The following is a 16,728-nucleotide window of genomic DNA, read 5'->3' as shown; positions in this document are numbered from 1 at the left end:
TATTTATTTAAATTAAAGTACAGCAAAAACAGTACCATTCTGAAATATTTTTACTATTTAAAATGTTCTATTTGAATATATTTTAAAATGCAATTTATTCCTGTGATCAAAGCTACATTTTCAGCATCATTACTTTAGTCTTCAGTGTCGCATTAACCTTCAAAACATTCTAATATGCTGATTTGCTGTTCAAGAAACATTTTTTGTTATTATTTTAATCAATATTTAAAACAGTTGAGTAATTTTTTCAGGATTCTTTGATGAATAGAAAGATCCAAAGATCAGCATTTATCTCAAATAAAAAGCTTTTGTAACATTATACACTATACCATTCAAAAGCTTTGAGTATATATAGTTCAAAGACATTAAGATGTCCACGTCAAAAGAAATTTAGGAAAGTCATAATTTAATATCCAGAAAGCACATTAAATGTAAGTAAAGTGTCTACTTTTAAGGTTTCAAATAAGTTTTTGGAGAATAAAATATCAAAATTTGGTTGAAATAATGTTACATTGTTATTCAGTGTAACAATATTTATGTAAAAATTCAAACAACATGCTTATTCTGACTTGTACATAAAAGAATAATGGAGCATATTACATTTTATTGTGTTTTAAATTAGTAAAAAATTCCTACTGACAAATGGGCAAAACCCTAGGATAGTGGTAAATTTAAAAAAAAAAAATAGAATCACAACTAGTATTTGGGGTGAAAGTAATTCATCTTTTAATATGTCAAATTGATTTTTGTTGTAAATATTCCTGACAAGATCGTTACACTGAATGACATTTTAGTGGGTGTCTTCTGTAAATTAGGGGAAAATGTATGATATATGTTTTTTTTGCTCAGAAAAACAAAAAGAAAATGGCAATTAAATTAAAAAAAAACTTTTTAATATTTTTTTTGGGGAAAACATCAACTTAAAGTAGTATTACACTTGTTTTTATGCTTAAACTCTTTTGTCTTTGACCCATATATATATAAATGTTAAATGGTTAAATGTTATAATGTTACAAAAGACTTCAATTTCAGATAAATGCTGTTTTTCTTTCTATTCATCAAAGAAGCCTGAAAAAAATTATACTCAGCTGTTTTCAACATAATACTTTATACAGAGATAATAATAATACTAATAAATGTTGTTGAGCAGTACATCAGAATATTAGAATGATTTCTGAAGGATATAACAGGAATAAATTACATTTTAAAACATATTTGAATAGAAAGTTATTTTTAATAGTAAAAGTGTTTCAAAACTTTAAGTTTTTTGCTGTACTTTAAATCAAATAAATGCAGGCTTGGTGAGCAGAAGAGACTTTAAAAAAAGTTACTGTTCAAAACCGTTTGATTGGTAGTGCATATAAAAGTGACAGTTAAAGACTTTGTTACAAAAATACGTTACAAAAAAATCTAATAAATGCTGTTCTTTAGATTTTTTTATTCATCAAAGAATCCTGAAAAAATGTATCACATTTATTTATTCATTTATACATATATTGTACATATGTGACCCTGGACCACAAAACCAGTCTTAAGTCGCTGGGGTATGTTTGTAGCAATAGCCAAAAATACATTGCATGGGTCAAAATTATTGATTTTCTTTTATGCCAAAAATCATTAGGAAATTAAGTAAAGATCATGTTCCATGAAGATTTTTTGAAAAATTCCTACTGTAAACCTATCAAAATTTAATTTTTGATTAGTAATATGCATTGCTAAGAACCTAATTTGGACAACTTTAAAGGTGATTTTCTCAGGATTTGGATTTTTTTGCACCCTCAGATTCCAGATTTTCAAATAGATGTATCTCGGCCAAATACTGTCCTATCCTGACAAACCACACATCAATAGAAAGCTTATTTACATCTCAGTTTTGTAAAATGTAACCTTATGACTGGTATTGTGGTCCAGGGTCACATATGAATAAAATAAGGTCTGTGGTGAATAACAAATTACACAGACATATAACAAATGCAAATTTTACTTGTAAGAGCTACACCTTGTGTTTTTGATCTTGACAAATCAGACTGTAGTTCTTATTTATGTTGTAGAACAAAACATGAAAGTCTAAGTAATGCTCACCACATAACCAAGCCAAAGTAGCCTTCCAGGTTGGCCTTTAAACTGTTGTTATGGCTCTGACATTATACAACACTGCTTAACCAGACTTTTATCCAGTTTTTTCCTGTAAGAATGGGCGCAGATATTCGTAAATTTTATGGGTATGGCTTCTTGTCTTACCAGTCTCGTTTTGCTGCTTTGGTGCTGCAAATTGGTGTGTCTTACCATGTTATCGTAATGTATTATCTTAATTGTGACCCTGGACCACAAAACCAGCTGTGAGGGTCAAGTTTTTGAAATTGAGATTTATACATCATCTTAGCATTCCATATTACTAATCAAAATTAATTCTGATATATTTATAGTAGGACATTTACAACATATATTTAAGAAGCATGATCTTTACTTAATATCCTAATAATTTTTGGCACAAAAGATCATTTTAACCCATACAATGTATTTTTGGCTACAAATATACCTGTGCTACTTAAGACTGGTTTTGTGGTCCAGGGTCACAATTAGGAGGAACACACTGGTTTGTAGTGCAAACCGTTTTACTGTTTACTGTACGTTATTCTTCTTCTCGTTATTTCCCTATAGCAGCTAATGGACTGGAAGTCTCACCCATAGGCTTACTTCCGCATTAAAGAAAAGGGTCGATAGTAACTTAAAATCTCACTCACAAACTCACAAAACTGTTTGCACCAGTTGATATTTGTCTTACTACATTTGTGTAGTAAGATGTAATCCATCCGTTTGTCTATTTGCAGATAAAATGATAAAGATGACACATCATTTTTGGCTAAAATGAATGTATTGACAAATCACAGCTTATATTTAACTCTACAAAAATGTCTCATACAAATAAGAACCATTTAGAAATAAAAAAAACTACACTGTGATTCTCTCAAATGTACAAACATTTTTTTTTGGTCACAGGAAAGTTGTGCTCGCTATAACATTCCTACAAAAATAGAGCAGTGTAGGAGACAACTAAAGCTCCTTTTAAGTAGTACATTCAACAAGATGGAACTTTTTACATTCTTTTTAGAACAGTGTTATCTTTAAAAACTTACATGGAGGACTAATGTAATTTGTTTACAATATAAAAAAACCAATACTGAAAAACAAAAACCATAGAAAATACAATTTAGCTATGCTAACAAGAAAATAAAACACATGGCTATGAGATGAGTAAATATATATGTTATATAAAAAAACCTGATTAAACAATTCATGTTTTCTGGCATTTGACAAATATTTTTTACAGCTATCCAGTATACACAAACCAAACGACTATACAATACGTAATGAAAACGTATACAAGCAAAGGAGAATAAAACACGATTTCCAGCTATACATTTAGGGAAACGACAATTAAATAAATATCTATATAATCAAATTCATTATTTTCAGCATAAGTGATAAATTGTCCACAGCAATGTTTTATTAGATTGATTTAAGTTCCAGTTCTTGATTTTGTTCTCTTTCTAAAGGCACTTGCCTTCATGATTGGTTCCAAATACCCTAACTGACTGTATGCCTGTTTCATTGGCATGAAAATGTAAAATTGTCAGATCACAGAGTAAAAGTCTGTTAAAATAGTGGTTATAAACCCCTAAAAATGTTGAGATACCAGTGGCTTCGCATATTAAGTAATTCCAATTCACTGAAATGACAAAATTGACAAAACCAAACAAATATAAACCCACATTAATTTGAGGTGCTCCTTTGTGCCAGTTTCACAGCCCCATCTGCATGTCAGCAAAGTTGAAAAAGTTGTCGACATCACGTGAGGACGTATTTTTGCTCTCAGAAACAAACAGCTGCAGAAAAAGCATAAAAAGATCAGATTAGAGCAAATCCTCAATAAATATATTTGAGAAGTAACAGCTTGCTCTTAAGTTTACCTTAGTCCCATTGAACATTTCATCAGCAATGGATCGGCATGCCTCCACCGCACCATCTCCATTCAGCTCAAGGGCTACCACTGGACCTGCACGAACACAGATTAGTGTGTTATAAGAGACAACTTTTTATAAGAGGCTGTACATGTTCTTATTTGGTGTAACACAATGCATTATGGCACCTTTGGTGATCCACTCAGTGAGGCTCTCAGCGTTATTCTGGAACACTCGATTCACATCCTCAGGGCGCATGGAAACCTCTTTGGTCTGAATGAGGACAAAGCCTTTGGCGGTTGCCTGCATTTAGGTGGGTACAGAAAATTAATGTTAGAAAATAAAAGTTTTTTGCAAATCAGCTTGGTATGTACAGTTGAGGTCAAAAGTTTACATCCCCTTTCAGAATCTGCAAAATGTTAATTATTTTACCAAAATAAGCGGGATCATACAAAATGATTTTGAGATCCATCTTTTCACACTGAGGACAACTAAGGGAGTCATATGCAACTATTACAGAAGGTTCAAACGTTCACTGATGCTCCAGAAGGAAAAGCGATGCAATAAGAGCTGGGGGGTGAAAACTTTTGAACAGAATGGAGATGTGTAATTTTTTCTTATTTTGCCTAAATATCATATTTTTTCATTTAGTACTGCCCTTCAGAGGTTACAGAAGATAGTTTTGTCTTCCAGAAAACAAAACAAGTTAAATTTACCCTTATCTTTAAATATCTCCAAAAGTTTTTACCCCTGGCTCTTAATGCATTGTTTTTCCTTCTGGAGCATCAGTGAGTGTTTGAACCTTCTCTAATAGTTGCATATGAGTCCCTCAGCTGTCCTCAGTGTGAAAAGAGGGATCTCAAAATCATACAATCATTGTTGGAAAGGGTTCAAATACACAAAAATGCTGGAAAACCAAAGACTCGTGGGACCTGAAGGATTTTTCTGAAGAAAAGCATGCAGTTTAACTGTTCAGGACAAACAAGGGATTCATGAACAACTATCACTAAACAAAAAAAAGCAGTGGATCATTTAGGTAAGAACAAAGTTTTGAGAATCAAGGGGATGTAAACTTTTGAACAGGGTCATTTTTATAAATTCAACTATTTTTTTTCTCTTGTAGATTGTGACCATGGACCACAAAACCAGTCATAAGGTTAAATTTTACAAAACTGAGATGTATACATCATATGAAAGCTCAATAAATAAGCTTTCTATTGATGTATGGTTTGTTAGGATAGGACGATATTTGGCCGAGATAAATCCATTTGAAAATCTGGAATCTGAGGGTGCAAAAAAATCAAAATCCTGAGAAAATCACCTTTAAATTTGTCCAAATTGAGCTCTTAACAATGCATATTACTAATCAAAAATTACGTTTTGAAATGTTTGCAGTAGGAATTTTACAAAAAATCTTCATGGAACATGATCTTTACTTAATTTCCTAATGATTTTTGGCATAAAAGAAAAATCAATAATTTTGACCCATACTATGTATTTTTGGCTATTACTACAAATATACCCCAGCGACTTAAGACTGGTTTTGTGGTCCAGGGTCACATATGTAAACATCTTTTATGTGAAATATCTTATACAGGTCAGGACTCAGTATACAATAACATGCACTTTGTATGATCCCTCTTATTTTGGTAAAATAATTAACATTTTGCAGATTCTAAAAAAGGGGATGTAAACTTTTGACCTCAGCTGTATTGGTGGACAGACAGAGATTTGTGTGTGTTTTCTTTAATTGAGAACCATAAAACTAAAACTAAATGATCACCACTATAGACCAATTCAGTGTCTGCAAACAGTGATAATGTTTTTGTGGGAGAAGTGGGGGACAGAAAATGACAGATTTCAAGTAGCTATGGAAGCCATGGATTAAATAATAAAAAAAAGTTAAATTTAAGTTTATATTCAAAGTCTGACTTTAATCTCATAATTCAGAGATTATACTTCACAATTCAGAAGAAAAATCAACTCGTCATTCTCTTCCCCCCCGGCTCAGAATGATGAGTTATATCCCACACTTCTGCCTTTTTTCCTCAGAATTAACAAACTCTATTATAAACTATCGTTGAGGTAAATAGAGTTACAAAGTCTGAACTAGGAGATATAACTTGCATTTGAGAGAAAAAAAAAAGTCAGAATTGTGAGATAAAATAGGTAAATGTTATTTAAATTGTTATAGGGTTTAAATAGTATTTCATGCTGTAACTGAAGGGCTAATACAATATGTCCCGTATGAACTGCATATTTAAATCTATTCATACCTATCGTTTAAATCAAGTTTATGCTTTAAAAGTAGAGCAATCATAGCAGGTTTTATCCATAGTCTGCATTTAGCTTCAAACTGCATCTTTGATGACAGTATTCTATAAAAAATGATTTAGATTTTGATTGTGAGATCCAAAGTCACATTTTTTTTTCTTATCCCATGGATTTTACCCATGTCCCTCCACTTGTTACCAGTGTTTTTCTGCCAACAGTGTGCAAGCAGCTGCAAGTGACATAATTCCAAACTACTCCGTCTACTCCAAATTGGTCTATAAAGTAATTGATTTCGACATTAAGTCAGTAACAAAAATGTTAAATGCAAATACATCTTCCTCAACATATTTCCTTCAACAAATCCATATACTGAAGAGGCAAGGATAGTTTTGGTAAAACTACATGAATTCACAAAATATAACTTTTTTGTATCATTGTGAATGATTCACTTTGATTTTTGTTTTATAATGTGGTATGATATTAAGGTTTGGATATAAATGTTTTAAATAATGGGTAATAATTGATATTTAAACAAAAATGCCAGAAATTAACACCAGCTGTTCTTTCAGGTATATTCAGGTCTGCATTAGTGCGTTTCATATTTATAACTTTTGGATTCAAGGTATAAAGTCACAGAGTAATTTACTGACATAAACAGGATTATGAATTGTCAAATTAAACCTTTACAACTTCGCAGCAGAGCTCTTCCTGTTTAGCCCATCCTGTTTTTGGTAACAAAATACTGAAACAAACAAAAAAAAGTGCCTTAAAACCTTCTGCAAATATAAAACTAAATAAGTACACTAGAACCGAACTGAAGGAAATGCCTCGGTCTCTACATATCAATCCAAATTTTTCTCAACACAGGAACAGGAGAGGTGTCAGTAAATGAATAGAAAAACAGTATGATTTTAATGTTCTTTAAAGACATCTCTTCTGCTCACCAAGCCTGCATTTATTTGATCCAAAGTACAGCAAAAACACTAAAATTTTGAAATATTTTCACTATTTAAAATAACTGTTTTCTATTTGAATATATTTTAAAATGTAATTTATTCCTGTGATGTTGAAGTGATTAATTTCTGCATCAAGTCAGTAACAAAATTGTTAAATGCAAATACTTCTTCCTCAACATACTGTATTTGCTTTATATAAGTCTAAATGTTAAAGTTAATCATACGCAGGCAACATTCGTAGCAGAAAAAAAAAAAACAGATAAAAGTTCCAAATTTAAGTGAAGTGGAAAATAGTTTACATCCTCTTTTCTATATTTATATGGGTGGAGTGACTGAAGAAAGCTAATTTCATTTCCCAGCTAACACAGTAAGAAAAACTTACTGTGAACAATGCTTTTCAATTAGACGTTATAATGAGTAATAACACACTTTCTTAAGAAAGGCTACATTAGGAAATGTTGACTCATTCAGATTAACTTCCAGGTTGAGAAACTTTAAGCTTGTAACATATAAAATTTAAAGATGAACAAATATGAACACCCACTGTCTCAGACTCGCAGTCATGAATGACCAGTGTTGGGGAAAGCTACTTTTAAAAGTAATGAATACAATATTGCGTTACTCTATAAAAAAAAAAATAACTAAATGCATTAGATACTTTTTATTGGAAAATAATGCATTGCGTTATTTTGTGTCACCTGAGCTGAGCTCGTTTCTAAATACAAACATATTTTCGGCAACTGTAAAGGCGCTTTCGAACCAAAAGTGAAATTAATAAGCCTCAGGCTCAAGGAAAGGCCTCTGTCTATACACGTCAATCCAAATTTCTCTCAACACAAAGACAGGAGAGCTGTCAGTGAATAAATAGAAAAAAAACAAAGTAACTTACATTACTTACACTACCAGTCAAAAGGTTTTGAACAGTAAGATTATGTTTTTTAAAGAAGTCTCTTCTGCTCACCAAGCCTGCATTTATTTGATCCGAAGTACAGCAAAAACTGTAAAATTTTGAAATATTTTTACTATTTAAAATAACAGTTTTCTATTTGAATATATTTTAAAATGGAATTTATTCCTGTGATTTCAAAGCTGAATTTTTAGCATCATCACTCCAGTCACATGATCCTTCAGAAATCATTCTAATATTCTGATTTGCTGCTCAAAATTGTATTATTATTATGTTGAAAACAGATGAGTAGATTTTTTTCAGGTTTCTTTGATAAATAGAAAGTTTAGAAGAAAAGCATTTATCTGAAATAGAAATCTTGTCATTTCTTTCCCAAGCTTTTGAATGGTACCGTGTATAATGTTACAACGTTTTTTTTATTTCAAAGAAATGCTGATCTTTGGATCGATCTATTCCTGAAAAATATTACTGCTTTCGCTGTATTTGGGATCAAATAAATGCATGCTTGGTGAGCAGAAGATAATTCTTTAAAAAAAACATTAAAAATCTTACTGTTCAAAAACTTCTGGTAGTGTATTTGACAAAGTAACTCTAAACTCTCTGCAAATAGTAATGGTTATTAAAAGTAATGGTTATGTTACTAGTAACTTGAAAAAAGTAATCTAATAACATAATTTGTGTTACTTCTAATGCATTACCCTTAACACTGTGAATGACAATTCTATCAAATTAAGTTCTAACCTCATCAATAAGCTTGCGGGCGTTAGCAGTGGTGTAGTCTCCAGCGAAGAAAACAAACAGGCAGGACTCTTCGCTCTCAGTACGGCGCCCTCCTTTGGTCAGGGGCACTATGCTCCGATTTACTTCGGTAGAGACTCTCACAGATTTGAATTCTGACTCAGAATCTGGTAGAGGCACATACTCCAGGACAACCGCATCTTCTGGTAGGAGACTCCAGTTGGTCTCTCCAGAGACAGGTGTGAAGTCATGAATATTGCTCCAGTTGTTGTTAAAGATGCTGAGGCCTGCATCTTTAAAGTGGAAAGCCAGCTCGGGGTAGTAGTACTGGAAGCAGCCAAACTTCATGCCCGTCGAAGACTCAATGATAGGTTGGGTGGCGCAACACAAAAAGACGTCCATTTTCTTGCAGTCTCTGGTGCGGAACTGCTGGCAGGCCACCACACACTTGATATCTTTGCAGTCTCTGAAGAACACGCTGCCTTTGACCGGACCTAACATAATACGGCAGTTCACACAGTCGTCAATGGTAATAGTCGCTGAATGGTCGAATACGTAGATGTTACAGTTCTCGCAATCCTGAATGACAAACTGCTGGCCATTGAGTTTGCCCGGCAACCGGCCCACTGTCTCATTCTTGAGGCCCGTCAGCATGAAGTCTTTCGGGTCAACCTGCAAAAAAAAGTGTAAATGGACAAATTAAAAAAGCAATACAACCATTATCAGCCATCTTTGCTCTCTGGTTCCCTTTACACTCTTATAACAGGATGTCCCCTCCTTTAAATGTGTTTATTAATTAAAGACATTATGCTTTTGTCTAAAAAAGCAACTTGTAATAGTTAACTATACTTTGGAAAAAGGGTGCCCAAACTCGATCCTGAAGGGACGGTGTCTTGCAGAGTTTAGAACCAACCTCAATTAGACACACCTGAACCAGCTAATCAAGCTCTAATACTAGAAACTTCCCAGCAGGTGTGTTGAGGCAAGTTGGATCTACACTCTGACCATCCAGAACCAAGTTTGGGCATCCTTGCTCAACATTCTACATGCTTCCTGTCCTCTGATTGATAGTTCATACTTTTAAGCAAGTAAAAAATTTGTATTTTTAGTATAACTAAATGTGCAAAATTCTTAAATTCCCCACCTTTAGGTTGTGGCACATGCGTCTTTTAGTTGTAAATGTTTTAATGCTATTTATAATGAAACAGAAGAATCACTTTTATATTGTTGTTAATGTTTTAAGGGACTGAAGCAACTTTTTACTTGATTATAAATACATCAAATTTAGAAAAATCGTAAGTATCAAATGTGATAAAACAGACTTCTGAGGAAGGTTTATTTACATTTATTTATCTTACAATCATCATCGTATTGCATTGCATTATACACCACCAGTCAAAAGTTTTTGAACAGTAAGATTTAAATTTTTTGAAGAAGAAGTCTCTTCAGCTTACCAAGCCTGCATTTACAGTAGTCAACATTTGAAGTGGCTCAAAATAGTTCATCAAAGTTGTCTTGAGACAAGAACTGGTATGGTTTTTTTTATGAAAGGTTTTGATCCACATCAAATGTTGACTACTATATTTGAATCAAAATTCAGCAAAAACGGTAACATTTTGAAATATTTTTACTATTTAAAATAACTGTTTTCTATTTGAATATATTTTAAAATGTAATTTATTCCTGTGATTTCAAAGCTGAAATTGTAGCATCATTACTCCAGTTACATGATTCTTCATAAACCATTGTAATATGCTGATTTGCTATTTAAAGAACATTTATTATTGCTATTATTTTTTCTTTACTATTATTACTAAACTTTTTTCGGGTTTCTTTCAGAAGTTCAGAAGAGCAGCATTTATCTGAATTTTTGGTAACATTATAAATGTCTTTATCATCACTTTTAATCAATTTAAGGCATCCTTGCTAAATAAAAGTATTAATTTCTATCATTTCTTTTAACTTTGATCACAGGATTTCCACAATATTACTGCTTTTGCTGTATTTTGGATCAACTAAATGCAGGTTTGGTGAGCAGAAGAGACTCCTTAAAAAAACATTAAAAATCTTACTGTTCAAAAACATTTTACTGGTAGTGTAAATCTGACTAATATTGGATATGTCAGGTTTTACAAGGTAACACTTCAACAGGAAACTCATTCTGCATTGTTTGAGACACAAATGATACCTCAAACCATGCAGCTTGCTGCAAATCAACTGTCATCTGGTGGATGATTATTCAGAATATGAAAACAACAACAACAGATTTATTTTAAATGGAAGGAGGCACTGTGTTATATCTGAGAATTAACCAGAAATTAAGAGCTCTTTTGACTTAACAACACCCTGACAATCACACAGCAACACCCTGGGTGAATAAAAGTAGCAACAAATCTTTTCTAATGCATTGTTAATAAAGGATTAAAGAAAATTGTCATTCTAATAATATCTATCCACCTAATTTTTCAACACGGAAGAAAGATGTTTTCTGGGGATGTGCGAAACTTCCGGTACATTAAATAATGAGAAGAATAACAAAGTGCAGTAAACAGTGAAAGTATTTGCACTGCAAAACCGTGTGTTCATAATTAAGATAATACAGTAAAATAATATGGTTTGACACACCGGTTTGTGATATCAAGCAGCAGAACAAACCGCTTTGTACAGCTAAAAATAGCTGGAGGCAAATGAGACCAGAAGCCAGACACGTTATATTTACAAATGGCCATGTCCGCTCTTATGGGTAAAATAAGGTGGGTAGCATGTATTTAGAAAATATATTGGGTGAATTTTTACTTCAAGCCAAAATGAAAACCACACAGACCTTACTTTACACATAAATCTAAAACAGCTATAGAAAGCTCCCAAAGAACCCGTGGCTTAAAAATGCTTATTCCCAGTCAGGTTTTAGTGCTATAGTATCAAGTTTTTTTTTTTTTTATTATATAAATCTTGAGGGGCAGTTTAGAAGTTTCCTGAGGCCCTCTAGTGGGCCTTGACCCCTGATTGAGAGCTACTAGTCTAATCCATTAGATCAGACACTATCATTGACAGACCATAAAAGAAAACTCTGACAAACTCTTGGACTCATCTCTTGAATTCATTGCCTTTCAATCTGCACTTGAAAGCATCGACCAGGTCAATATTTAAACATTACAGATTCATACTTCCGGACACTTTAAAAGCTGTCAAAGCTTTGTAATGGGTTTGCGGTTGGAGGGGCAGACAGACACTCCCACCCTTACTACTCACTCTCTTCCTCCATCTGATAGTGTCATACATGTTGATGGCGACACCACTTATGTGCTAATCCCGAACACAACGTTATCTGGGCAAGCGCCAGGCAAACAAGTTACGTGCCTTGACTTTAAGCCGATAATAAGCTCTGTCTATAATTTACCATAGCATCTGAAAACCTATAACCGCAAAGGGACTCTCATATCGATGGACAATCGAAAGCAACAGTGGCAAGCATCCAAAAACACTAAACAAGAGGGGCCAAACCCATCGCTAGCGTGATTAACGTTACGCATGTTGTGAACAGCATAAAATGGGCTTAACAAAGCGAATTGAGCTAACGCACGTAACAATAGTTATTCTGTATTATTCCTTTTGTGTAGTACAGTCTAGTGCACAAAAACGTGTTCTAATGCAACGTCGTAACGTTACCTTTTCTCGTTTGTCCCAGCTGTATTGCTTTGGAGCCTCCTGGTTGCTGTTGCTGCCCAGGGCAGTGTTGTTGGTTTCGGGGAGGTCATTGCCCGCAGCGTTTTCGTCCCCAGCGGGCAGAGCAGAGTCTTTTTTAGGAGATTTTCTCCTCGATTTTTTGGAGAAGAAGCACCCCATTTATGGACGATCGGTCGTGCGATATGTCAGCGCGCCCCTCCTGTTGTAAATGCCACGCGTTTCTGAAATAGTCTCGATCAGCCGCAGTAGCGCTCTGTCTCTGAGTCTCACCCTCCCCAGAAAGTAATCAAGAACACGCAACCTGTGCGCTTCCCGTTTCCTTGACCCTCGCGTCAGCCAATCACTACAGCGGACAGCGTTACTAGGGAACAGCGAATCAAAGCTGAGTCGTATCTACGAAGTCAATCGCAGGAGGTGGGGGTTGTTACTAATATTTGACCCCTGCCTTATGCAAATATGTCATTTTGTTCTTGCGTTGTGTAAACTCATCTTTGCATATGAATAATTAGTGTCAATCATAATGTTGGTGCACTCGGATTACACTGTTGGATATTTGGTTTGTTTTGTTTTGTGTGTGTGTGTGTGTGTGTGTGTGTGTGTGTGTGTGTGTGTGTGTGTGTGTGTGTGTGCGTGTGCGTGTGCGTGTGCGTGTGCGTGTGCGTGTGTGTGTGTGTGTGATCATGTCTCATTATTTGTGTAAGATGACTATCTTTTATATAAATAGCACATACACTACCAGTTAAAAGTTTTTGAACAGTATTTTTAATCTTTTTTTTAGTCTCTTCTGCTCACCAAGCTTGCATTTATTTGATCCAAAGTACAATAAAAACAGTAAATTTTAAAATATTTTTACTATTTAAAAGAACTGTTTTTTTTATTTTGAAGGAGTGGAAGTCGGAAGACATCATGGCCTTTTTACAAATTAATGTCCTTATTAATTCTTACGCATTTTTAGTAGATGATCTAGCTCATAAATCTGTGTTTAACTCCTAATATAATTTGTTGTGTAATATTAGTAGTGGCTAGAAAGATGTCTTAATAGAAAATCACATGATGTTAGAATAAATTGTGCTCTGAATGAGATTTGTGCTTGTTGAAGTTTCTCTTTTCTCAGACACCCGAGGTCACACCTCAGGAGGTCAGGATGACCCTCCTGATTACGTGAGCAGTTGTGACCAAGACATCTGTGATCGGGACATCTATGACATGTGTTCTTGATAACTGATCAAATGCAAATCCCTTAGACTTGTATTAGTGAAATCCTGTTGATTTGGTTCTATTTTTCTAAGTGGCTAACTGTTAAGTATGCGTGTATCAAGCCACACTGATAAAGAGTCTTGCCTGGCTAGGCAACCTTGACGATAGATAAGACCTCTGTGTGTGACTATGTGTGTGTTGAATATTTCACACTTATGTAGGTTCTGGACCAATCCGGATCTTCCTAATCTATGTATTGACGTAATTAGCAACCTCTGTTAGAGTATAATTACTGGTGTTTTGAACATGTACGCAGAGCGGCCTACGAACTCCATAGAGAGTGTTGAAGCTGACTTCTGCTGATGAAACTGCAAACTATTTTCTTCAGTAAACATGACTTCGATTGATTGAATCTTTGACTCCTGGTTTTTGTTCATCATATCTGGTCCTTGGGTTTTTACTGTAAAATTCCCCTTACAATTTGAATATATTTTACAATGTAATTTATTCCTGTTATTTCAAAGCTTAATTTTTAGCATCATTACTCTTCATCATTACTCCAGTCACATGATCTTTCAGAAATCATCTAATATTCTGATTTGCTGTTCAAAAAACATATATTATTATTATTATGTTGAAAACAGATTAGTAGAATTTCTTTCAGGTTTCTTAGATACAGAAGTTCAGAAGAACAGCATTTATCTAAAAGAGAAATCTTTTGTAACATTATAACTGTCTTTATCATCACTTTTGATCAATTTCAAGCATCCTTGCTAAATACAATAATTAATTTCTATAATTTATCCCCCCCCCAAAAAAAAAAAAATTATATGGACTCCAAGCTTTTGAATGGAGTTTTTAATGTTACAAAAGCTTATTTCAGATAAATGCTGCTCTTTTGATCTTTCTATTAATCAAACAATCATGTAAAAAGATTACTCAGCTGTTTTAAATATTGGTAATAATAATAAATGTTTCTTGAATAAAAATCAGCATATTAGAATGATTTCTGAAGGATCATGTGACACTGAAGCCTGGAGTAATGATGCTGACAATTTGGCTTTGATTTGCAATAATAAATTATATTTTAAAATAGAAAACAGTTATTTCAAAATGTTACTGTTTATGCTGTACTTTGGAACAAATAAATGCAGGCTTGGTAAGCAAAAAAGAGACTTAAAATTTTACTGTTAAAAAACTTTGACTAGTAGTGTACTAGTAGTCACTTCATTGACAGCTTGTTCATCAAATGTGTCAGTTTGTGCTTTTAAATAAAGGTGCCATATTGTAGGCCTACACATTTCTGGAGGTTTATTTTAGTTGTTGATGTCCTTAAGAATATATATTTGCGGTGTAAGTGCCAAAATCCATCTCAATATATTTTTACAGCTCCTTTTTTAGGAGCTCTGTCAAAAACAGGTCGATTTTGGCCCATCTAATTAATATTCATGAGCCTCTCTTCTGATTGGCCTGTTGTTTTCTGAGTGACGCACAGCCAGGCCAATCACAGGTAACTACGGTCATGTATCGTTGTAGCCGAACCCAGAGCCATAGAGAGAGCCTAGCCTGCTGATACTCAACAGGATATTTCAGAATGATCATTAATGTTTTTTTCTTTTTCAAACACAGAATGCAGTAAGCTACATAACTGTTGCTTTAGTAAAGCCCCTTTCACAATGCGCGCTGATTCTGGAAAATTACGGGAAGGAGCACAGTGTGAACAAAAGCCAGAACCATAAAGGCAGTGTTGTAGTGATGATGCACATTACCCTGCGACTCTTCACGACGAAAAAATACGTGCAAAGTGGAATGAAGCGGCGATCGGGCAGAGCCAGCTCCTCACTATCAGCGCTGAAGCACAGTTTGTTCAGGTTAGTTTCAGTTTAGTGAAACAGTACACGTCGCATTACATCTCACATCCAAACGTCACATGTCTTTATGGGTTGTGTGTAAAGCACGCACAGATTCCGGAAAACAACTGTGAATAAACAAAATCAAACAACTCCGGAACAAATCATGGGAAACATTATCCGTGTATTTACCGGAATGGCTGTGTGAAAGAGGCTGAAGTTGACGTGCCAGTGGTCTCTTATATTCACGTTGTTCGGAAGCTTGTTGCACTCCTGGTTAGACCTAAACTGCATTTCGTTGCCTTGTACTTGTACATGTGTAATGACAATAAAGTTGAATCTAATCTAATCTAATCTAATCTAATCAATGATGTAGTTTGGACATCGATCGACTGAACAGGGTTTTCTAGATTAGTTTCCGTGTTGTTGTTGCTTAGCAATGTTATGGACGCGATGTTGTCTGGGTTTGACAAAAGGAGGGTGGGACGTGATTGGTGTTTGGGGTGGTGACTGAAGGCGGTGACTGAGTAGATCGGACGTCACATCGTTACGGAAGTCACAGTGGCTCGTGAAAATGAACAGCTACTTTAAGCAGGCTGTGTGCAGTTTACTGTGGATTGACTGTTTTGAAACTCATATGGTAGTTACATAGCCCCTAGACCTCAGTTATCATGAAAAAAGCCAGGAAATTTCGATTTTGACAATATGGGACCTTTAAATAAACAACACTCCAGTAGGCCTACATACATTCTAAACATTTTATGGTATTGCTATGAGTGAGGTTTAACTGCATTTTTTAAGAAACAAGTAACATTGCAGCTCACTAAGTGCAATGTGCAGAAATGCAGTAAGCAGCCATATGTTTTTTCTGTTTGTGTTTAAAGGGATAGTTCACCCAAAAATGAAAATTTTGTGTAATTACGGGTCATTCCAAACCCGTAAGACCTTAATTCATCTTTGGAACAAAAATTAAGATATTTCTGATTAAATCCAAGAGCATTCTGACCCTGCATAGACAGCAAGGGCCCTACCACATTCAAGGCCAAGAAAGGTAACAAAAACATAGACAAAATGGTCCATGTGACATCAGTGGTTCAACTGTAATTTTATGAAGCTATGAGAATACCTTTTGTGCACCAAAAAACTAAAACAACAAC

At 34.3% G+C, this 16,728-nt stretch overlaps 1 protein-coding gene across 1 annotated transcript; it reads right to left on the bottom strand.

The window, feature by feature from the left end:
• Positions 1-2,856: 2,856 nt before the first annotated feature.
• Positions 2,857-12,830, bottom strand: rp2 (RP2 activator of ARL3 GTPase). The gene is made up of 5 exons (XM_073852459.1): positions 12,507-12,830; positions 8,841-9,509; positions 4,151-4,265; positions 3,972-4,057; positions 2,857-3,887 (listed from the first exon to the last, which is right to left on the bottom strand). The coding sequence occupies exons 1-5, from the start codon at positions 12,681-12,683 to the stop codon at positions 3,804-3,806; spliced, it is 1,131 nt and encodes a 376-aa protein (XP_073708560.1). The 5' UTR covers positions 12,684-12,830; the 3' UTR covers positions 2,857-3,803.
• Between the last annotated feature and the right edge of the window lie 3,898 nt (positions 12,831-16,728).

The sequence above is a fragment of the Garra rufa genome, chromosome 12, assembly GCF_049309525.1.
Source record: "Garra rufa chromosome 12, GarRuf1.0, whole genome shotgun sequence".
In the NCBI taxonomy this organism is placed as follows: domain Eukaryota; kingdom Metazoa; phylum Chordata; class Actinopteri; order Cypriniformes; family Cyprinidae; genus Garra; species Garra rufa.
Note: the sequence above shows the minus strand (reverse complement) of the source record. Positions and strands in the feature narration are given on the sequence as shown.